The following is a 23,593-nucleotide window of genomic DNA, read 5'->3' as shown; positions in this document are numbered from 1 at the left end:
TGGAGTCCTGGCTGCTTTGTGAGGTCCCCTGCAGCGGGAAGGGAGGGTGTAATGAGGCAAGAACCCTTTTGGAGGGGAGTATGAGCCTTGTAACTGGAGCTGAAGGCCAGGGGAAGGGGTGGCAGAGTTGGGCTCTCCTGTACCCGTGACTGCAGTAGGTTCCCTGTGTGTCCCAGCCACATGGGAACTGTTGCTTCCATGCAGGTGGGAATGGGGCTGGATGGAGGTCAGCTATTGGCATGGCAGGACACAGGGCAGCTGCTCCTTCTCCTGTTGCTTCTCCCCCCACTTCCCCACAGCCAAGCCCCCTTTGGGGCCAGTTCCTTCCCAAACCCACACCTGAGGTGCTGGTGGCCTCAGTCTCTGTCTGCAGCTTTGGGTTGTGGAATGATGGCTCTTGCTGGCATGGAACACGCTGGGAGCATGGAGGAGCGATGCCAGAGCTGCAGTGGGAATAAACCCAGTATTCCCTCTGGAGAAGCACATTTCTACCTGTGACCACCTCTGCTTCCCACTGCTCAAGAGAACAGGCTGAGGCCACTACTGGGATTGAGCCTCCTTAACCCCATCAGTGTCCAGGCTGGTTTAACCCCCCCCATTCCCCACGGCTGGAGCCTGCAGGTGAGCCCGAGCCAACCCCCGTCATCCCAAGGCACTGCTCCCAGAGCTGTAACAACGAGACCTTTATTCATCCTTCACGTGGCTTTTTCCCATTATCAATAAAAAACAAAGAGCCCTGACCCATGAGACCGGCCCCAGCAGCCCCCGAGCAATGGGGACAGGGGCAGCGGGTGGCCCCATGGCGTGATGGGCTCCAGGACCCCGGTGTGGGGCGAGGGCTGAGGTGTGGGGGGGAGGGGGCGAGTGTGGCACCAGGTGACAGGCAGGGAGCTGGGGATGGCATCTATGTGGCCTTCTCGTAGGTGCGGGTGGACACGACGTTGCCCATGGTGAGAGTCTGGTGGTAGAAATGGGGGTGTTAGTTGTGATGTTGGGGCAGCTCCTGCCTGCCCTGGCCTGGCCTGAACCCTTCTGCATAGAATCCCAGACTGGTTTGGGTTGGAAGGGACCTTCAAGCTCCTCCAGCTCCAACCCCTGCCACAGGCAGGGACCCCTTCCACTAGAGCAGCTTGCTCCAAGCCCCTGTGTCCAACCTGGCCTTGAACACTGCCAGGGATGGGGCAGCCACAGCTTCTCTGGGCACCCTGTGCCAGCGCCTCAGCACCCTCACAGGGAAGAGCTTCTGCCTAAGAGCTCATCTCAGTCTCCCCTCGGGCAGGTTAAAGCCATTCCCCTTGGCCTGTCCCTACAGGCCCTTGTCCAAAGCCCCTCTCCAGGTTTCCTGTACCCCCCCCCCCCTTTTTTAAAGCATGACTGCACCCCTTAACTCACACCATTCCCATTATGGCTATTAAATAGATTATACATCACAATTTTGCTTCCTGTATCCCCATAGCAGTTTTTCTCTCTGTTTTTCCCACTAATCCACCCATTCTCAACACCAATACCACTTGGTCTCCTTTCAAACCATTTCTATTTCCTTACCAGGATTAACTTCCCATCCTTCAGCTCCCGCACCAGCGATGTCTCCTTCCCATCCCACTTTTGCACATGGACCAGTTTGCCTCCATCCAGCGTGACCACGGACTGAGGGGAGAGAACAAGAGCCACCATTACCAGGGCAGATACTAGGAGAGGTACTAAGGGATGTATCAGGGCAGGTATCGGGGATGGTACCAGGGCTCTGATCTGAACCAAAAGGGCCTGGGAAGGGTTTTGGATGGGCTGACCCAGCACGCTCCAGGGCTGCTGTTTGCACAGCTGCTGCTGCTGACTCAGCACCCAAACCCTGCCAGTGCCAAGGTTACTGTGAGCCTGGGGCTGTGCCAGGGCCACATCCTGCCCTGTGCCCCACACCGGGTCCCCCCATGGCTCTGGCTCCTCCTCCTCCCCAGGGCTCAGGTCTCCCCATGGTGTTGTCCCCACCCAGGCTCTCTGCACACCTCAGGATCCCCACAACTCATCTTGCACAGGGCCCCACGGCCCTGGACCTATACATCCGGGTGCCCCATAGTGTGCCAGCCCCATCGATGCAGCCCCATGGCTCGGGCAGCCTCCTGTGCCCTTTGGCCAGTAGCCAAGGAGCACCCGAAGGGCACGTCCTGGGTTGTGGCAGGGTCTGGTGCCGGTCACATGCTCTGCTGCTCCAAGCATAGTTTCCACCAGCTCCAGCCAGTGTGAGCAGGGATCTGCTGTGGACATGGATCTGTTTTGGGCATGGATCTGCTGTGCACAGGGACCTGCTATAGACAGGGACCTGCTGCCCTGTATCCCCCCCGGCATCCATCCCCTTTCAGCCCATCCTCACTCCGTGCCCAGCTCTTGCACTTGCTGCCTTGGGGCTGGGGAAGGGGATTTGTGTCCAATGAACCTCAGTCCCACCCCCCCGGGATGCCCCCTGGGCTGGGGGGCACAGGGCTGCCCCATGCACAGTGTATGTAATGGTGCATGGGATCAGCTGCTGGAGCTAGGAGACAGCAGGGGCAGCGCTGCAAGGGGCAATGTGCAGGGGGGAGAGGCCAGGGAAGGAGCTCGGACCCTTCTTGAGGTGCTTTTTCCTTGCTCTCATGGGGAAGAACGGCCCCATTGGGTTCAGCATCATCCAACTGCTCCATCCCTGCTGCAGCTCTGCCCGGAGGGGGCTCAACGCCGAGCTCTGTGCCCTGATCCCTGCCCTGGAGCAGGGACAATGCTCGCTGCCACCCCACACATCCCCTTTGCATGCTCTTGAGCAAGCCCAGCCCTTGCACAACCTCCCTGCCCTCCCGGGACACCCCAGCTGAAAACAGGGTGAATGAGACCAGGTTTGAACCCCAACCCTGGAGCAAAGAGGCTTCATCCTTCCATCGGCAACAAGGCTGGAGCCCCCCGAGCCGTGCGGTGACGGCCGGATCCCATTGATCCCACAGATCCCACCTGGGGGGCCGGGACTCACCTTGACGTGCCTGTCGTCCGCCGTGGTCTCATCGAACTCCTCGCCCAGCTTGAAGCTGATCTCCGTGTTCTTGAAGGTGCTCTGGGTCTTCACCGTCACCTTGTCCCCATCCAGCTCGATGATGGTGGTGGGCTTGGTGAACCCGGCCACCTGCCGCGTGGCAAAGCCCACGCCTGAGGGTGCAGGGGCAGGGTGAGGGTGTGCGGAGGATGCAGCATCACCCTCCAGCATCACCTCATGGGTATGGGGGTGAACCCCGAAACCCCCCAACCCATGCTCCTGGCCACCCCCCAGGGTTTTCCTGCTCTGCTTGGGGAGGGCTCTGGGATGGGAACAATGGGAAAAGGGGCTGGGAATGCTGCCATTGCAGCACCCAGCTCCAGGGTTGCGCTTGGGGAGGGGGGGCGGGATTCACCAGTGTCCCCCACATCATGGACCACTCTGTGGTGTGGGATGCACAGATGTGATGTGTGTTTGGGGGGGGGGGGGGGGGGGTTGGAGGGGATCCTGAGCAGCTCCCAGCACCCCCCCCACCACAAAACCAAGGGCAGAGAATAACGAACCCCCCCCACCCAGACCCCCCCATAACCCACCCTCCATAGCAGCGCTCCCCCTAACCACAGCCCCATGCGCTTGGTGGGATGGGGGAATATAAACCACGCAGAGGGGCGATGCCCGGCTCCAGCCCCCCCCCGGTGCTCACCCAACGCCTTCATGTACTCATCGAAATTGGTCGTTTCCACCAGCTTCCAGGTGCCCACGAACGCATCCACCATGGTGCGGGGCTCCGGGGAGGGGTGCAGAGGGGAAGGGGAGGGGGTCCCAGGCAGCGGCTTTCGGCAGCGCCCAACCCACAGCTCCTGTCCGGCCGCGCCGCCGCCTTAAATAACGTCCCCATCACATGATTGGAAAGAGCAGACCCGCTCCAGGAATACTCCTCCTCGGCAGCGCTGCCAGCGCCCACCCCGCGCCCCGACACCGGCCCCGACACCGGGGCGCAGCCATGGGGCGAGCGTGCCCTGAGCTGGGTCGGGTCCCGGCTCCCCAAAGGGAGAGGGGAGATGGGGAAAGGGGGGGGTGCGGGTGTGAGCATCCCGACGGAGGGGTGGTTTGGGGTGGGGATGTGTGTGGGGACAGCAGTGGGGTCCTTCAGGGGGATGTGTGCTGAGGTGGGGGCCGTGGGGACCCCTGCTCCATGTGTGTGTGGGGGGGGGATGTGTGACCCCAGTGATGCTCTGTGTGTGCGGGGGACACTGGGGACAAGGGCGGCCATGGGACCCACACGTGTCCCCTTTTGCTTCAGGCTCTGTTGGCAGTGGGGTCCATCCATCAGGACTCCATCCCCAGCACCGGGGGGGGTCCCACTTTCGGGGTGGGGTGGCCTCACCCCCATATCTGCAGCGTGTTCCCCATGGGGTCTTAGGCACAGCGGGGGCAGAAGGGGGTGAGGGAGGGACCCGAGGACACCTCCTCCCTCTCTCTGGCCCCAAGGTGTCATTGCAGGCACCCAAAAATAGCCGGAGCTCGTGTTTAGCCTCTTCCCACTGCGCTGCCTGTGATGGAACCCATTGCGGTGGGGAGATGGGGACAGACCCCGTGGGGTGAAAAGGGGGGTGTGTGACATGAGGTGTCCCATGTGTGCAGAGCCCGATGCCCACACACTCCACCAGCCTCCCCCCACAGCAGTGGGACCATGGGATGTGGATGAGCCACATGTAGGGCACAGAACACCCATCCAAAGGGACACCCATGACAGGGACACCACGTATGTGGGTACCGATGCACGAGTACCAGTGCACATGAACATGTGTGAGCACGCCTGCCCATGCGCATGGATACCTACCCATAGGAGCACCCACGCATAGGAGCACCCACATGCATGGATACCCACACACAACAGCACGTCCCCGTGTAGATATCCCCTCCACGGACACCCATGCGCACAGGCACCCACACACGCATGCCCATGAACATAGGTAGCTACACACACGGACACCCGCTCACATGCTTGAGCACCCATGTGCATGATCTACTGCATGCACATGGACACTCACCCACAGGAGCACCCATGCACGTGGGCACCCATACCCACAGAGACCCACCACACACGTGAGCGCCCATGCGCATTAACACGCATGCCCATGCACATGGACACCCACCCATGGCAGCACCCATGTACATGGATATCCATGCACATGGACATCCATTCACATGAAGGTGCATGAATATGGACACCCATGCACAAGGTCATCCATGTGCATGAACATACATGCACATGAACATGCATGCACATGAACATGCATGCACATGGGCATCCATGCGTATGAGCATCCATGCACATGGCCATCCATGCACATGAACATGCATCCACATGAACATGCATCCACATGGGTATCCATCCACACACATGAGCATCCATGCACATGAACATGCATGCACATGAACATACATGCACATGGGCATCCATGCATATGAGCATCCATGCACATAGCCATCCATGCACATGAACATGCATGCACATGAACATGCATCCACATGGGTATCCATCCACGCACATGAACATACATGCACTGCATGCACATGCATACATACATGGCTGCCTGCACACATGAACACCTACCCGCAGGAGCACCCCTACACATGGCCACCCATGCACACTATGTGCACAACACCCATGCACATGGATGCACAAAGGTGCTCACACCTGGGTTCCCCATGCACAGAGGCACCCATGCACACAGGTACCCATGAACAAGGGTCCCCATGCACACGCACATGCACCCACACACGTGTGGCTGTGTTCACGTTGGCTGGACACGGTGACCCCACACATGGCCCCACACCAGTGTCCCTGACCCGGTCACCCCCCAGGGTGGTGGCCAGAATGGACCTGGGCTTTGGGCTTCCTTTGCTGGTCCCACAGCGACAGCTATAGGTGACCGTGGTGATGGAGATGGGTCCAGCCCAATGTGCAGGCTCTGCCTGGCTCCAGCTTCCCACCAGGAAACCCCAGCCTGGGCAGGATCCTGCCTCCCAAGTCCTTCCCAGCCCCTCGGTGCCCGGGCAGGGGGGTCCCCATCCCACCCGACAGCAGGTTTTGGGGAGCAGCGCCTGGGAAAGCCCGGCTCCATCTCACACCCCCTTCATTCCAAAGCACTGCAGGACCCGTTTGCTGCTGTTCCCCCTCCTGGGTTTTCCCCAGGGAATACGAGGGGATCCCAGGGCTCTGGGCATGGGCACCCATAGGTGGCCCTGGCAGAGGGGGGATGCTCAAAACAGCATCACCCTGCTAACCCCCCCCCCAAATCGCCAGCATCCTTTTGTCCATGGAGCCGAGACCACCCTGGGATGCTCCACTCCTTGGTGGGAACACTCAGCAAGGTGCTGGCTGCCTTTGCTTAAGGACTGTTGGGGGGACGTTGGGGTTTTGCCCCCCCCCCCCCTCCCTTGGAAAAGGCCCCCGCATCACGCAGGAAGAAAGGCGAGGAGACGGAGGTGGTACCCAAAACATCACAGTGAACACCACACTCAGCTAGAAACACCACAGGCTGCTCCTGCGGCCAGGAGGAGCCCCCCCGGAGAGCCCCCTGTGCTCGGCTCTGCCCAGCGTCCCAGGACAAACACATTCCTCCCTCGAGTCCTCGCCCCGGGTGGGAATTGCCCCTTGGGAATCATCCCGACAGGTCCCCGTGCGATGCTCGCCCCATGGCGGGGGGATGATGCCCGATGGCAGCACCGAGGAGAACCCAGCGGACTCCGGCCGTGCCAGGGAAGCTGGGCTGATGCTCCACAGCCTCCTCCTTCCTCCGCTGGTCAGCAATGGCCCCCCCTGGAGCGGGGTTAGGATGTGTCCTTCAGCTCGGGGCTGGGGGGCTGCGGAGGGGGCACCTCCGCCGAGGGGGACTGCATCTCCTGAGCGCTGCCTGCGGGAGAGAGCAGGGGTGAGGGATGAGAGCAGAACATGGCCCACGCAGTGTGTGTGTGTGTGTGTGTGTGCTGGGCTGCACCCCCAGAGCGTGATGGAGGGGATCCTGCCCCTCTGCTGCGCTCTGGGAGACCCCCCTTGGGTCCTGCATCCTGTCCTGGGGTCCCCAGCATAAGGAGGACATGGAGCTGATGGAGCAAGGTCAGGGGAGGCCACGAGGATGCTCAGGGACTGGAGCAGCTCCCATATGGAGCCAGGCTGAGAGCATTGGGGCTGTTCAGCCTGGAGAAGAGAAGCTGCATGGAGACATCAGAGCAGCTTCCAATATCTGAATGGGGCTACAAGGATGCAGGAGAGGGACTGCAGAGACAGGACAAGGGGTGATGGGTTCAAACTGAAACAGGGGAGACTGAGATGAGCTCTTAGGCAGAAGCTCTTCCCTGTGAGGGTGCTGAGCCCAGAGAAGCTGTGGCTGCCCCATCCCTGGCAGTGTTCAAGGCCAGGTTGGACACAGGGGCTTGGAGCAAGCTGCTCTAGTGAAAGGGGTCCCTGCCCATGGCAGGGGTTGGAACTGGATGAGCTTTAAGGTCCCTTCATCCCACCTCAGGCTGTGGTTCTATGACAAGCAGCCCCAGTTCCTGCCCTCCCCGCACCATCCTCCATGGTCCTCATCACCCACCTGCGCTCAGGGACATCTCTGCCAGCTTGAGGGGCAGGTCAGCGGGGCTGACACCGGCCGGAGAGCCCAGGATGTCAGGCAGGGCATTGCGCCTGCCCGTCCTCCCGGAGGATGCGAAGTCCAGCACGGGTTCCACCTCGGTCATGTTAACCCTGCCGAGACACATCCCTGCCCATCAGCCCCTGGGAGCACCGAGGATGAGCTTTAAGGTCCCTCCCAACCCAACCCATTCCATGATCATGGAGAAATGGGGTCCCCCCCCAGCAGCCTTACCGGGCACCCTCCAGCCTGGCCTGGTGCTCTGCCTCCCCCGTGCCCAGGGTCCTGCTTTGCTCCCTGGCTTGGTGCTTCCTCCTCCCAGGGTCTCACAGGCAGTGAGGGACCCCCCAGTAGATGGGGACCACCTGTCTGGGTCCTTCAGGCTCCAACCTGGGGGGAGAGAGAGGAGGGGTCAGCAATGGGGCAGTGCAGGAGGGAGCCGCGTCCCCATGGGTGGTACCCAGAGCTCCCAGCACCCTCCTCCCTGCGGGGCTGCAGCAAACCAGGCTGTGAAGGGCAGGGATCTCTTGTTGGAGAGATGGATGGAGAACAGGGATGGGGACGGGGAGGTGGGATGTGAGGGTGGCACAGGGTGCCCAGAGAAGCTGTGGCTGCCCCATCCCTGGCAGTGTTCAAGGCCAGGTTGGGCACAGGGGCTTGGAGCAAGCTGCTCTAGTGGAAGGTGTCCCTGCCCGTGGCAGGGGTTGAGGCTGGAGGAGCTTTAAGGTCCCTTCCAACCCAAACCAGGCTGGGATTCATTGATTCTATGGCAGCAAGGCAGGCTGAGAGCTCACTGTAGCGTGTGCTTGTGCACGCATGGCATCCCCTGGCACACATGTGCATGCGTGTGCACCCCATGTCAGTGCAGGGGCTCCCATTAAGTGCCAGGGCTGTGTCAGCCCCTGGTCACAGAGGTTCCCATCACACATCACACGTCCAAGTTCACGTCCTCCGTGTGGCACCAATTGTGGCCACGCTGACCCTGGGCACCAGGACACAAGTAGCATCCATGTGGATGCCAGAGCAGCCGCCATGTCCCACTGTCATCCATTGGGAACAGGGGCTGGGCTGACACCTGGTGTGTGTGATGATGCACACACACACACACACACACGTGTACACTCGTGTTCACACACATATGTATGCACACAACTACACCTATGCACACGTATACATGTATACACACGTGGATGCTCACAATCACACACACATCCAGCAGGGCAGGAGCCCCACAGGGCCAGATCAAAGCCCCTTCCCAGCAGCTCCCTCTGTCTCAGGAGCTGCAGGACCAGCAATAAGGAGTCTTCAAGGCCAGGCTGTGTCCATCCTGCAGCTCCAGGGACACCGGGGTCAGGGTACCAGGGATGCGGACAGGGGTTCCATCCTGTCTGTCACCCAAACCACCATGCAGAGAGATGAGGTGCTGGGACCCTGCAGGGGTTGTCATGGGTGGGGATCCTGAGCACTGCTGGGTGCAGCATCACTGTCACAGGGAGCCCATCGCGCTGTCCGCATCCCGCTGCATCCCTGCGTTCCCATGGGAGCCTGCCCCGTGCCAAGTGGTCCCAAACCCAACCCAGCCTGGGCAGGGATTTCCCCTCTAAGCAGGGGCTGTTTCTGTGGGGCTTAATATGGTCTCATCTTAAAATAGCCCCTGGAGTCACATGGAAGGTCCTCAGGGCCACTGGCTCCTTCTTTAATGCCCCTAATGGGATATAGGAGGTTGGGGCAGAAATAAACCTTAATCCTTCCTGGAGATGGGCCATGGTGGAAGATCCTGGGAAGAGGTGGAGGGAGGACATGGCACGGGGATCCATCATACCCCTTGGGAATTGAGCCAGCCCCCACTGCCCCCAAACCTTGGGCATCCTCAAGCACCACAACATCCTCCCAGCACCAGAGCATCCCATCAGGTGCTGCTGAGCCCTGATGCTCTCGTGCCACAGAGGTGAGAGCCATGGACAAGCTCTGAGCACCTTGGCTTGGCCTCGGGCTGCTCAGCAGCGCCATTTGGCTGCAGCAATGATCAAGCACAGGAGAGGAAGGTGATGGACACCAGGCACATGAACCAGGCCTGCTCTGGGGTGTTTAGGACCAGGGAGATGGGACAACGATGGCTGGGAAGTTTTGCTAAGGATTCATTTCCCCATAGGATTTGCTTCTTCGGCTTCTAAGTGGTTGATGTGTCCTTGGCTCATCCGAAGCGTGGGTTTGGGCCATTTCATGTCCCCAGCTTGCTTTACAAAGGGGGTTCTTCACGCTCCTTTAGTTCAATGTGGTTCAATGGGGTCTGTGCTGAGCCTCTCCAGCCACAGGCTGGGAAATGCTGCAGCCCAGCCCGAGACATCCGTGTTATTAAGGGATGATGAGCGGGATGAAACATGGGAAGGATTTACCGAGGCGTAGCTGTAACACTGAATTAAATGAGGCTGCAAGCCGGGAAGGAAAGAGCTGCCCTGGATCAGAAGGGGATGAGAGCATCATCCAGTGATGAGTCCGCACGGGAGGCAAATCCAACGGGGCTGATTTAAGCAGAGAGCGACAGGCACCAGGCAGAGCAAAGAGCTCCTGGGGCTGGGAACAGCAGATGGCAATGATTAAACACAGGATAAGGTCTGGAGAGCTGAGGGATCCCCCATGGAGGCAGCAGGTTGGGACCCGGTGGGTTCATCCCCAGGGATGTGGCCGCAGGCACAGGAGGTGCTGAGCAGCACCCGCTGCCATGTGGCAATGGGCTTTGTCAGCTGTCAGCAGCCCATAAACAGCACCTAGGATCTAGGTGAGAGGGAAGGATGGGAATAAATATTGTCCCAAACTCATCGTCTCCAGGGCAGGGATGGAAAAGGCCTCAGGAATGTTGGCTGGTGCTAGAGTATTGATGCAGAAGGACACAGAGAACAGGTTTTGCTTCAAGCCCGCCACTGAGGTGGTCTTGATGCGAGTGTCTGGAGATGATGATCCCTGCTGTTGATGGGTGCAGCCCATGGAGGATGCTGACACCCCATCGCCTGCCCTTGGCAGCAAACCCTCTCTGACCACGGACTGCAGTTTTGTCCCTAAACCTCCAGCTTTCCAAGGGGGAGAGCTCGGATCCTGCCTGGTGCTTTTCCAGGGATGGTGGCACAGTCTGGAGCAAACCCGTGCCCGTGTGCTCGGAGCATCACCGAGGTCTCACACCAGCCTCACCTACTTCCCCTCTTCTCCACAGCTCCTGCTCCTGCTTGGGTTGCCTCATCCATCCTGGGGCACACTGAAGGGTCTGTTCCTCCCCTCCATCATCCCGGCATCGCCCTCATCATCCTCACATCCCTCTTCACCCCTTCCCCTACTCCATTCGTGGTCCCCATCACTGCTTTGCAAGTGGGCAAGACCAGATCTAGGCTCAATGACCATGTCTAAACTCAGTCCCATTCCTGCTCATACCCCATTCCTGAATTATTCCACCCAAACCTCTCCTGGGGTTACAAGGATGCTTGTAAGGATCTTCCCTTGGATTCTCCATTTCCTTTTGGATGCCTTAGAGTTGACTTGTTTTTTAAGGACCTTTTCTCCAGCTGTTGGACCCAAAGTCTCCTTTTCACCCTAAAACCTGGGATGCGTCTGAGCTAAAGCCAGCCTAGATGGGGCTGGTTGGATGGAGCTTGGAGCAAGCTGCTCTAGTGGAAGGTGTCCCTGCCTGTGGCAGGGGTTGGAACTGGAGGAGCTTTCAGGTCCCTTCCAACCCAAAGCATTCCATGATTTTGGACCAAGCAAACACTTCCCTGTCTCTGCAGTGGGGCTCATCCACGCCTCTTGGATATTGGTACCTCAATTCCCATTCAAGGCAAAGAGTGAGAATCGAGTCCAGAACACGACGCTGATAACCTTCATTCCCCATAATCCCTGGATGCCAACAGGGAGATGAGCCCCAGAGGTGGCTTTTGCTGCTGACATCCATAGGATGGAGTTGCTGGGAGGAGCAAAGGATGGCTCTTGCTCCATCAATCCCTGTCTCATCGTGCACAGGGATGACGGCAGAGTTCAGCTCTGCTTAATACCCTCCCGAAAGCAAATAAAATCCAACCTGAGCCTCTCCAGACAGGATTCTAGGCTGCTTGCAGGAGCTGTCACTCTGTTTTATAACACTGCAAACAAACCAGAGCAAGGCCTGCTCGAGGGTAAGAGTGAAAGCAGCTCAGGCGCTCGCTGCCATCCCAACCCAAAGCTTCCCCCAGCATCTGCAGGGCAAACCCAGCGCTGCCAACCCGAATGTGGTGCTCACCACCGTGTCCCACATCATGGCTCGGCTCCCCCAAAGGGCAGTGACCACAGGGAAGATCCCTTTTTGATCCTGCAGACCCGGATTGGGCCGGGAAACTGCGCTCCATAGGACTCAGCAGTTTAATCCCAACTCAGCCCTGCTGAGCACAGCATCTCCTGCGAGTCCCTGCATGGGTAAGATAAAGGCATCTTTTCCTGTGGGAGCAGCATCCCAGGAAGATGCCAAAAGCACCGGGGAAACCTGAATGTGTGGTGTCCTCTGGACCATCCTGGCTTCATCCCTGGACGAGCCTGAGTTGCTCTCATTAAAGAGGAAAGCACTAAAAGCTCAGCAGAGCTGGCAGTGCAGCATCACTGCTGGGCCTTGCTGGGCACTTATCCTGCACCCAAAAGCTCCTCATCTCCATCCCCCTGGAACCTGGAGCTCCCAGCCCAGTGCACATCGCTGCTTCCCATTTCATCCCTTCTCCCCTCGGATCCCTGTTCTCCTCTGGGAAATCGGGAGGGGAAAATGTTCCTTCTCTCTGTGCTAACAAGAAGCACCTCCAGCTTTTACCCACCTAAAGAGCAGGGCCCCTGCTCCCTGGCTGATGGGAGCTGCAAGATCCCTGTGCAGAGGTGTGGGCAGAGGTGAAGGAAGGGATCCCATCACATCCAGTGGAGGGATGGAAGGAGGGATCCTACCTCATCCCAGGGAAGGAACCCACTGCATCCCAGGGAGGGATGGAGACATCCCAGGGAGGGATGCAGGGAGTGATCCCAGCAGGTCCCAGGGAAGGATGGAGGAAGGGATTGCGCCACATCCCAGGAAGTGATGGAGGTTGCTCCAGCCACTCCCAGGCCACCCTGTGCTTGTGCCCATCACTGCCCCCACCCCATCAGTTCCTCACCTTCAATTGGTGTGGTGGGAGAGCAATCTCCCTGGGGGGGGGTGTCAGGTGCCCGTTGGGGACCCCACAAGGGTGCTGGGTGCGAGGGCTGAGCCCATCTCCCCCATCTTCCTCATGCTCTCAGGCCCATCCTTTGCATTTGGGTCCTTTTGGAGTCCAAGGGGGAGATGGAACAGCCCCATTCACAGGACGGTGATGGAAACCCACGTGCAGCCCAATGGAGAGGACCCGGCACCGCAGGTAAAGCAGTGCTTGCTCTCGTAGCCAAGGGAGATAAGCAAGAGCTTCCCCTGCCACACAGCCCCATTGCAGAGCAGGTGATCTAATGGGAGGTAATCGCAGTGATTGAGCCCTGGCTAATACAGCTCCCACCGTAACCCTGAGTTAGCTGCTCCCTGGCAGCACAAACTGTAATCTGGCACAATGAACGTGGCACCCACATCTCAGCCGCTTCCATTCTCCATCACGTCCAGGCTCCCTCCTCCCCACATGGCTTTTCATCAGCTGCTCCAGCCTCAGCATCCTGTTTGGGAGCCAATGGACCCGATCCGAGGCGCTGGGGACAGGGACAGCCTGGATGCTCCCCTGTGTGGAGCATGTGGGCGGCAGTGGGATTTGTGCCAGGGGAAACCCAAGGAGATGTGAGGATGCGGCAACACGGGCTCTGGGATGCAGGGGCTGGGACATCGGGGGCCTGATGGGTACCACTGGGTTCATTCTGGGATGTGCTGGGTGACACAAGCCACCAGGCATCTCTGACATGCAGTTGGATGGCCCCAGGCTCACCATGCATTGCAGGAGCCTCTTGTCCCATCACAAGGTCCCTTTACTCCATCACTTTACTCCTTTACTCCTGGTCAGCACCAGGAGAGGAGCGTGGTCCAGCTGGGTATGGTGGGGAAGGCAGCTTCCCTAAGGAAGCAGCATGGAATGCAGAGGATGCTCCCAGCCCTACCAGGACACATGCATGCTCCCCCAGATCCTGAATCTTGGGGGCAAAGCCAGCTGAGGCTTCCCAGGCCACCTGCAGCATCTGCTTCCCCCCAGGGCCTCTCTCCTTCCCACTGCAGCCCATCCAAGCAGGGACTGGAAATCTCCCCTGTGTCCTGCTCCCCAAGCAGCATCCTCTCCCGAGGATGAGTCTCCCTCGTGGTGAGGCATCACATGGAGGTGATCCAGATGCTTCCCCCCATCCCTGCATGGATGCCAGGAGCATCACCGGGATTCCCTGATGCGGTGGCTGTCACCTCATCACCCAGTGACACCCACCTGGCCTCTGGGGAGCAGCTGGGGAAGGGACTGAAAGCCAAGGAGGGAACAAGTCCATGCAGGCACCCTGGGATCAGAGGCAGGGATTGGAATTCTCATCCTGGATGGAGCAGAGCTGGATCCATCACCCCTTGGCTGAGCCAGGCACTAGAACCTCCTGCCCAAGGAGCCAAGGTAGGAGCAGGGCTGTGGGTACCCTCCCCATCCTTCATGGTGCCATGTGTCCACAAGGGACTGGAGCACCTTGAGGGAGCACAGGGCCAGGTCAGGATCTGGTGCCAGAGCTCCACTGGCTGAAACAGCAGCTGAACCCCAAGGCAGCAACCAGAGACTCCAACAACCTCCCACTGAGCATCCCCCTGCTCCCGGCCACCTTCTCCACCTCCTCCAAGCATCCCAGTCCTGGAACCAGCACCGTGAGTCCCCCAGCTTAAAGGAGTGAGGAGATCCTGGCTCTGCCACCGCCTTCCCCTCCAAAACCTCCTGCTTCAGGGGCAAGATGCTGCTGAGACCATAAAGGGTGGAGGTGATGGTCAGGCTCTCAGCCCCCATTGCACCTCCCACCTCTGCTGCCTGGCCATGATGAGTGGGGATAAGCAGGGAGGACCCAGGCTGGCAGCAAGAGCTGTGGTGTCCCTTGGTGGACAGCCCCAAGGTCACAGGCTGTGGGTACTCGAGGTGAGCACAGGGCATCCTGCCTCTGCCACCTCCTTGGTGTCCCTGCCACCCAGCCAGGGAACAGGAGCCAGCGCCGGGGACCAGAGGGACCCGATCCAAGGGGCAACCTGCCAAAAGAATGCCCTGAAGGCAGCGGGGAGGGGGTGTCCCTGGGGAAGCCCTTTCATCCCGAGAGGATGCCGCGGGAGGAGCCTGTCCCCTGCACAGAGCAGTGCTCAGCCCGTGCTGGGTCTCACTGCTGGGACCCCCCTCCCGGCACCCCAGGCCTGAAATCAGCTGGGAAGCTCAAATCTGGGAAGGTGAGGGCAGGAGCTGGCGGGGGGTCGGGGTGATGGAGATGAGGATGGGACAGGGTGGAAGGTGGTGGGGGTAATGGTGACCCTAGGACCTGCCAGGGAGAAGGGAGCAGGAGCTGAGGGCCCAGGATGGGACAGAGATGCCACCATGGGGGCTGATCTGAAATACCCAGCGCAGATGGGTGAGTCTTGCTCAGTGCCCGATCACTGCTCACCCTTATCTGCCCCAGAGCCACCTACCCCCAGTTGGATGGTCACAGACCCCCCCCCCCCCCCCAAGCCCTTGAGTACCCCCTCAGCACCCAAGCCTGATGTAAAGTTTCCTCCCCCTAAGCCCCATCTGTACCCTAAAGCCACCACCACCCTTTCCTGCCTTTGCTCTGATGTGCTGCCATGGAGGTGCCCAGGGTGGGCACCCAGTCCCCATGGTGAGCACCCGATCCTCAGCACCCGTCAGCACAGGGCATCCACCCACCGTGGCCCAGGTCCTTGATCACCACCACCCATCAGCTGCTCACCTGGGCTCTGCTGGAGCCGCTGCCTACGTCGACACCGGCGCCAGTACCGGTGCTGCTGGCGGTGATGATGCTGGTGCCGATGCTGATGTTGATGCCGATGCTGCCGCCGCCGGTGTCAGCGCTGCCGCTCGGTGCCCGCAGGAGGGATGCTCCGCGCTCCGGCTCGCAGGCGGCCCTGGGGGCACCGGGGCCGAGCCGCCGCCGCCGCCGCCGCTCCCGGCCCACGCTCCGTGCGGGGGGGACCCACCCGCCGCCCCCCCCCAGCCGCCGCCGCCGCCGCCGCCGTGCCCCGCCCGCCGGTGCCGCCCCGCCGTGTCCTCCCGTGTCCCTCCCGCGCTGTGCTCCCCCCCCCCCCCCCCCCACCACCACCCCCCCCACCCCCCCCCCCCCAAGAGCATCCAGCCCGGGCTGGGGGGCTCGCAGCGCGCTGCGGGCAGCAGCGCCGCTCGGGGGGTGACGCGCGGACCCCCCTGCTCCTGATGTCTGCGGATGGAGCCCCATGGGGGGTGATGGGGGTTCCACTTGGGGCAGCTTGGTCCCCAACACCCCCCCCCCCCCCCTTCCCTCCCGGCTCATTTATTTCAGGTCCAGGATGGAAATCTTAGGAATAATAATTAAAGATAATAAGGGGATGGAGCCCGGGGTGGGGGAGTGGGGGGGGGCTCGGAAAGCCTGGATCCCCCTGTAAAACCCACCTGAGCGTGCCCCAGCCCATGTTTTGCTCAACACAAGGACATGGGCAGCACCGAGTGTGTGTGATGAGGGGGTCGTCCCCCCGCCCAGCACCCCGGAGCCGGATGGGAGCTGTGAGGAGGGGAGAGCAGCCTGAGCATGAACTGAGATCAGCCCAAAGCGGCACCCATCCCCTCGGCTGCCATTGCCCGTGTGTGTAACTGGGGCTGGGGAGAGCCTCCAAACGTCCCCTCCCGGCTCTCGGGGTGGATGTGCAGGGCCAGGTTGGAAGGGGCTTGGAGCAACCCGTCCTAGTGGAAGGTGTCCCTGCCCATGGCAGGGGTTGGAGCTGGAGGAGCTTTAAGGTCCCTTCCAACCCAACCCACTCCGTGACTCCATGATCTGTGGCCAACCTCCTCTCCCTGCCTATGGTGAGGGGTGATGCTGAGCACCCGCAGCAAGGTGCCCACCCTGTCCCTTCCCTGGGGAGCTCAGCACCACTCCTGGTCCCTGGGGAGGGCAGAGCTTCATGACCCATGAAGGGCAATGCTCTCCTGACCTCCATCCCTGTGGAGGGATGAGGCTCACGGCACCAGCCAGGATCGGGTCCCCCCGTACCCCACGATGGGGCTGGAGCCAGCAGTCAGTGGGGGGGGGGGATGCATTCATCCTGCTGCTGGTGACGGGCGCTGGCAGCTCCCGCAGGGACCAAGCCTTCACCAGATGCTATTTTTAGCTCCTCACGCTCCGTTTTCTCCTTGACTGTCTCCCCTCTCTGGAGCAGTCTCTGGCCGAGCATCAGGGATGTTTATCCTGCCTGGCACCCGATCGGATGTGACACTGCCGGTCATGGCGGGGGGGCTGCATCCCTCTGAGCCAGGATGTGTGTGGGAGCAAGGGAGGGGACGTTGGAGGGAGACGAGGCAAGCACAGGGTGATTGGGGAGGGTCGTGGTGGAGCACCCTGCACTGGGTCTCCCCCTTTCTGCACCCTCCGGGTGCCCCCAAGGGATGCTCTGCCCTGGGACATCTCTGCATCCACCTTGGAATGCTTCCCTCTGCCAGGTGATCCTTTGGGATCATCTGGGCTGGGGGGGGCTGGATAAACTGAGGCACACAAGAGGTGTGGGTGTCTCCATGTGCGTCCCTGGTGCTCAATAACCTCCCCAAACCTGCCTGCACCCAGGACATGGGGAGCATCGGGGCCCAAACTCCAGCTTGGGTACAAGCCCCAGCAATGCAAAAGAGGTGGGAAGGGAAGGATTATTCCCTTATCAGGCAGCACCCGCTGGGTGTTGGGATGGGGCCATGCCTGGTGCTGTAGCCACATGGAGCAAAGGTTGCTCTGCTCCCCTGCTCCCTCAGGCTTTGCAGATGTTGGGAGCCTCTTGCCAGAATGCTCCTGGCAGGGACCTCAAATACCCCATCCATGGCCCCCCCTCAGCATCAGGAGGGCCCCTGCTTTATCCATCACAGAGGTGAAGTCAGTGAGGATGGGCTCAGACCACTCCCTGCCCTCCACCTGCTTTAAATCCCAAGAAAGGGGCCCAGAGCAGGGAGGAAATGGGCTGGGAGAGCCTGTTCTGCTCCCACTGCTGCGTTATCCCACTGGTCATCAAACCCCACTGACCCTCAAGCTGCTGACGGGGATGGAGGCAGCATCCCCCTGCCCCAGGCTGCAGCAGGGGAGGATCAAGCTCTCCTGCTTCCTGCTGTGGGCTCTGATCTCAGCTCAAAGTCACCTCTGAGGAGAGCAGCACTTTGCTGTTCCTCTTTTAGATGTATCTTCCTGATTCCCAGCCCCTTTAAGACCCTGGTTTCTGGCTGGGTATGGAGGTGACGTGGAGGAAAGGCTATTCCTGAGCCGAGCTCGGCCCTGGGCTGCGTCAGTCCCTCCGTTAAGGTGCTATTTCGGGACATGGGTCACAGGGTTTGGGGACCTGCAGGTTGTTCGCTGGCCTGGGACAGGGACTGTCCATGAGGATGGGCAGGACACAGGCTCTGGGGCTCTGAACCAGCCCCATAGTGATGGAGGTGACTCCTATGGGATGCTGCAGAAATGATGCTCAGCCCTGGAGAATAGCCATCCTCCCTGTGAGATCCCGGAGGCCAAAGGCAGAGAGAGCATCTGGTTGCCTGGAGGATTTAAAACCAGAGGGAAAATGCCAGCAAACACCTCCCAGGGATGCCATTTGTCACCAGGCAGGGTGGAGATGGAAGTCTGGCCATCGCCATGCTGCCTCGGCAGGAGATGTAAGGTTACAGCACATAGCAGTGCCCTTCCCAAGCATCCTCATGCATCCCGGTACTCAGCCATCTGGATGTGAGCTGGCTGCACCGTCCTTCACAGGGACATGGATTATGCAGCACCATCTCCCCGTGGGCACATGATGGAGATGGTGGAGACCTTCCCCACGCTGTGTCCATGCATCCTTTCCATGACAGGGCATAGCATATGAGCTGCTTCTCCTATTCCTGTAGGTCAAAGCAGCTTGAGTACATGCAAAGACTTGCACAGGGCTTTGCAGCTCGTCTCCAACTTGGCCATTCCCAGCAGTGGGAAAATCCACCCAAAAGAACATCTTCCCATTATTTCATTGCAGCAGAAGCTCTTTTCTGACCCAAACCATGACGGGACTCACAGCCACAGCCTGCGGCTCATCCAGTTCATCACAGGAGCTGCGGTTCCACCAACAGCATCCCCATCCACTGTGCCTCTCTTGAGGCCCAGGCATGGAATGATTCACATCACCTGCCCCAATGGACAAGCATATTGTTTCTGGGACAAAATAGCCACAGTTTTGGAAGCCACTTTGTACTGACTCATATCGGCTTCAATCATGTTTTTGGGAAGCAGCCTGCTTTACATAGGAGAGGAGCCCAGGCAAGGTCAGGGATGTGCGGAAGAGCTCAGAGTAAACCAGGGTTTGGGAAGAGCTGGGATGTGGTGGGATTTGCCCACGGTTTGCTGTAAGAGGCCTGGTTGGGATGCTGAGGTGAGCTTTGGAAGAAAGGTGTGTAGGGAGTAACTGAGCATAAAGCATCCCCAAAAATGATGTCTTCATAGGGGGAAAAAAAGCAGCTCAAATCTATTCATGCTCCAGTAACTCCCAGATGCCTTGATAGGGATACAGGGAGCCTCACAAACACCTTCTCCGCCCTGCCATTGCTCCCTGCCCATGAAGGGGGATGCCTGCCCCAAAAGCCCTATGATTTAACCAACCCCTCCAGATCTGAGGCCCCATCCTCCCTCCGCAGACCCTCCCTGTGCAGCTCAACACCAGGCTGCTGCGAAGCAGCCAAACCAGCCCCAAATCACTGCGGGCAAAGCACCAATGGGGTGGCTATGGAGTAGCCATCCCCCAGTGCCCCCTTGCAGGGGGCTGCTGCAGCCCTGCCTCCAGCTCCAGCTCCAGTAGGGATTTGTACAAAGCTCCCGGCGCCTGGAATGGGCTTTTTTTATCCCTGGCTGCTCTTACGCTGACATTCTTCGCTGTGCCACTGGCTCCGGCGCTGCTCGCTAACCCCTTTTACAGGCAGCTAAATATAGCCCAGGCAGCTAAGCAAAATCTGCTGCTCGGCAGGGCCACGTGGGGCTCGGCAGCACTGCTGCAGTATGGCCAGGCTGGGGGGTCTGCCATCATCGGGGGGGGGGGACACGGCAATAAGGTCCTTGCTGGTAGCATCTTTCCCCCCCTGCGGTGTCTCATCTGCATCCAGGTGAGCATCACCGCTGCTTAGATGCTGCCGATGGCATCCCAGCGCTTCTCTCCGCCTCTCAGCCTGGGGTTTCCTGTGGTTCTTCCACTCGAGCTTGGGTATTTAATGCTGGGGGAACATCTGGAGTTCATCAGCATCCCTGATCCTATAGAACCACCATGTAAAGCCTCAGGGTGCTGCTGTGCTTAACAAAGAACAGCCGCGTGGCTCCGGGCGTCCCTATGGGTGTTGTGTCAAGCACTCGGTGCAGGGAGAAAACCCCAAACCAGATGAGGCACCGTGTGGGGTCACCCACACCCCAATAGGGCCTGGCAAGGGGGGGACACGGCTCCCATGGGTGCAGCTCGGTCTCTGCCTCGCCTGTCAAAGGCAGATCTTTCCTCCGGAGCCATGAACTCATTAGGGAGACGCTGATTTAATCGTCTGCACACTGTGCTTGTGGGTCTTTTCCTTTGGGTTTAAAGAGCAATGAATCCTGGAGGGGTTTAATTGGATCCCTATGGCTCATTAGCCATTTCTCTGGGAGGAAGGGTTGTTAAGGCTGAAGAAAGGCTGGAAAAAAACACACAGCTTTCCATGGGCATCCCTAATGTACAATCTCCCTGGCATTGCCCCAGCCAGGCCGTGGCACCAGGAATGCCCTGTCAACCAGAGGACGTGGGAGATGCATAGGGTGGGTTCAGGGATGCTCATGCTGGAGTTTGAAGGATGGAGCCTTTCAGAGGGCCAATTGAGGGTCTCAGATCCAGAGCTGGGATGAGGATGGAGGCAGAAGCACCCAGCAGTGTGGGGCTGCAGGCAGGGAGTGGAAGGACCATGTCCTCCTGCGCCATGGACCAAGGGCACTCAGAGCAAGGTCTCACCCTGCTGCTTCCTCCTCCGGCCTCTGTTCACTTGGATCCTGGTGCATTGGGAAGGAATTCAGCTCACAGTGGAGTCAGCCCCTGAATTTTTCCAGCCCATGAGGGACGCAGCGGTTGTGACAGTGCAGAAAGCTCAGCAGGACACGGCCATCCATCACCAGGCAGGCATCTGGCCACTGCCATGAGACAGACAAACAGCACCTGTCCAAGCTCAGCAGGGAGATGCCGAAGGTCTTCCAGGCCAAGGTAAATCCAGCTTCAAGGATGGAGGAGGAGGCTGGCCTCTCAGCCCTTCACTCTTCTGGCTGGGAGAAGACCCCAGCCTTCTGGATGGCAAGTGATGGTTCTGGTGATGGCTCACTACAAACCCCACCACTGCGTCAGCTCCACGTCACCCCACTGGCCTTTAAGATATCTCAATCTGGCAAAAGGTCCTTGAAGAGGATCCCAAGTGCTCAAGCACAGAAGGTCCTGCAGGTGCCTGAATACTCCTCCTGAAAATCAGGGTCACAGAATGGTTTGGGTTGGAAGGGACCTTAAAGCTCCTCCAGTTCCAACCCCTGCCACGGGCAGGGACCCCTTCCACTAGAGCAGCTTGCTCCAAGCCCCTGTGTCCAACCTGGCCTTGAACACTTCCCCTTCATTTCCATTGGATTTGAATCCTGACCTGTAACATCCCCTCTGCCTGTAATCAAAGGCCAAGCCATCACCCATTGCTGGTGCTCTCTGTGTGTTCATTATGGAAGAGCTTACTGGAAAACTAATTCCCTCACTCAAAGGCATCCTTGGACAAGGGGGGAGAGAGATGCTTCAGTCTCAGGACTTCTGCATTTGCCCTTCCCATTCCCCTTCTCAGCTGTGGGCTGGAAACCCCAAGAGAGGCAGCACAAGCACTGCTGGCTGTGAACAGGGGGGAGCCTTCATTCCTGGCCTCCTCACACCTCCCATGATGAGCAGCACCAGGACTTCTCAAAGCAGCTCCCCAAAGCACCCAAAGCATAGGGCTGTGATGTGCTTGCTGGCAGCTGGTGGCCAAGGGAAGGGGTTTGGGTACCCAGGGGCGGGGTCCAGCCCCCAGGGCACTGGAGATAGGACAAGCCCATGGACCAGGGGTTTGCCCAGGCCCACAAAGACGCCTTACACCGTGCCTGTGTTTGCACTAGGCGATGCTCCGGAGGATGCTTGGTGGGTTTAGCTGCTTTTCCAAACACAGGCTCGATTATTAATTGTTATTAATTACTGTAATGTGGGTTTAGCCATGAGCAGCATCACTGGGGCTCAGCAGGAACCCTTCTGCCTGCGCCCACGGCTAAGCTGCTGTTGTCCCAGATACAGTCACGAGACCATTTGTTGTCCCCCCCAAGTCCCTGGGTGGGAGGACAGCCCTGGCAAGCTGTGCCAGGCCCTGTCACCACAGTCTGGTGCCACCCCCAGCCTTAATAGCATCTGCCAGCAGGCAGACAATGGTACCCTCACCCCTAACGTACCAGGCACTGGGTGCAGGGGGGGGGAAGAAGATGACCCTGGAGGATGCTGAGTGATGCAGAGAAGGAGCGGAGGGGGATGCAGAGCAGAAAAAAGGTGATTTTTTAGGGGTACATGGGCAAGGATGCTCTCAGCACTGCTGAGCAATAGGACACGGGTTGGGGGCTTCTGTTGCAAGGAGGAGCTGGAGACAGGCACGTGCCCTTGGGCTCTGGCAACATCCCCCATATCCTATTATGCAGGGTGATGTAAAACCAGTGTCCTGGGGGCCTGTCACAGCTCTGTCACTTGTGAACCTGGTGCTTGCACTGCGGGTCCTGGGCTGCCCACAAGCCCCCTGTTGAGAAGGGGATAGCTAGGGGCTGATGCTGAGGGTGATGGAGACCTCTCCCTCCTGCAGCCAGGGCCCTGCCTGGCCATCCTGCATCCAGTCTCATACCGGCACTGCCATCTGGCGACATCAGCAAGGGACAAGGGGACACTGTGGGGAGGATCAGTCCCTCCAGGGACTGTGGGTGTCTGCTCCTGGCATGACAGGGGGCTCCTGGAACCACAGAACCCCAGCCTGGGTTGGGTTGAAGGGACCTTAAAGCTCATCCAGATCCAACCCCTGCCACGGGCAGGGACACCTTCCACTAGAGCAGCTTGCTCCAAGCCCCTGTGTCCAACCTGGCCTTGAACACTGCCAGGGATGGGGCAGCCACAGCTTCTCTGGGCACCCTGTGCCAGCGCCTCAGCACCCCCTCACAGGGAAGAGCTTCTGCCTAAGAGCTCATCTCAGTCTCCCCTCGGGCAGGTTAAAGCCATTCCCCTTGGCCTGTCCCTCCATCCCTTTTCCCAAGCCCCTCTCCAGGTTTCCTGCAGCCCCTTTAGGCACTGGAGCTGCTCTAAGCTCCCTGGAGCCATCTCTTCACATCCCCACAAGGCGCAGAGGGACAGCAGGACCAGAGGGACCTTGTGGCCACTTTGCCTTTCCCATGAGGACAGGGGCTGGAGGACCCTCCTGCCGCTGGTGTCACAGCTCCCATAGCCAGCTGGGGAGAGACAGGAGCTGCCAGATCCCCCCCCACCTTCATGCAGGGGCCGTGCCCATCGTGTCCCCATGGGTGCTGCCAGACCCGTGCCCGCACGCAGCCAGTCTGGGCAGGTCCCCAGCGCACACCCCTGCCGGGAGCAGCAACCTGAGCTGGGCTGGGATCACGGAGCAGCTCCGGGCTCTGACCCCTCCTGCTTCTGGGAGCTCAATGTGTGCCAGCTGATGAGAGCCCAAGCCACGGGGCTTCGCTGCTGGAGCGAGCAGTGTGG

At 59.6% G+C, this 23,593-nt stretch overlaps 2 protein-coding genes across 3 annotated transcripts; both read right to left on the bottom strand.

Moving 5' to 3' along the window:
- Positions 1–668: 668 nt before the first annotated feature.
- FABP3 (fatty acid binding protein 3) lies at positions 669–3,817 on the bottom strand. Its single transcript, XM_062611402.1, has 4 exons — positions 3,699–3,817; positions 2,996–3,168; positions 1,546–1,647; positions 669–958 (listed from the first exon to the last, which is right to left on the bottom strand). Exons 1-4 carry the CDS (start codon positions 3,769–3,771, stop codon positions 905–907), a joined length of 402 nt encoding a protein of 133 aa, XP_062467386.1. The 5' UTR covers positions 3,772–3,817; the 3' UTR covers positions 669–904.
- Positions 3,818–6,491: 2,674 nt separating this feature from the next.
- LOC134159927 (cAMP-dependent protein kinase inhibitor beta-like) lies at positions 6,492–15,650 on the bottom strand. 2 transcript variants are annotated; one of them, XM_062611401.1, is made up of 4 exons: positions 15,550–15,650; positions 7,873–8,028; positions 7,600–7,751; positions 6,492–6,918 (listed from the first exon to the last, which is right to left on the bottom strand). In XM_062611401.1, exons 3-4 carry the CDS (start codon positions 7,742–7,744, stop codon positions 6,836–6,838), a joined length of 228 nt encoding a protein of 75 aa, XP_062467385.1. In that variant the 5' UTR covers positions 7,745–7,751; positions 7,873–8,028; positions 15,550–15,650; the 3' UTR covers positions 6,492–6,835. The 2 variants fall into 2 exon arrangements, with proteins under 2 accessions (XP_062467385.1, XP_062467384.1); XM_062611400.1 differs by lacking the exon at positions 15,550–15,650 and adding an exon at positions 11,702–12,206.
- Between the last annotated feature and the right edge of the window lie 7,943 nt (positions 15,651–23,593).

This window comes from Pezoporus occidentalis, unplaced genomic scaffold (assembly GCF_034315485.1).
Source record: "Pezoporus occidentalis ecotype Australia unplaced genomic scaffold, CSIRO_AGI_Poc_V1 ctg153, whole genome shotgun sequence".
Taxonomy (NCBI): domain Eukaryota; kingdom Metazoa; phylum Chordata; class Aves; order Psittaciformes; family Psittacidae; genus Pezoporus; species Pezoporus occidentalis.
This window is presented reverse-complemented; position numbering and strand designations above follow the sequence as displayed.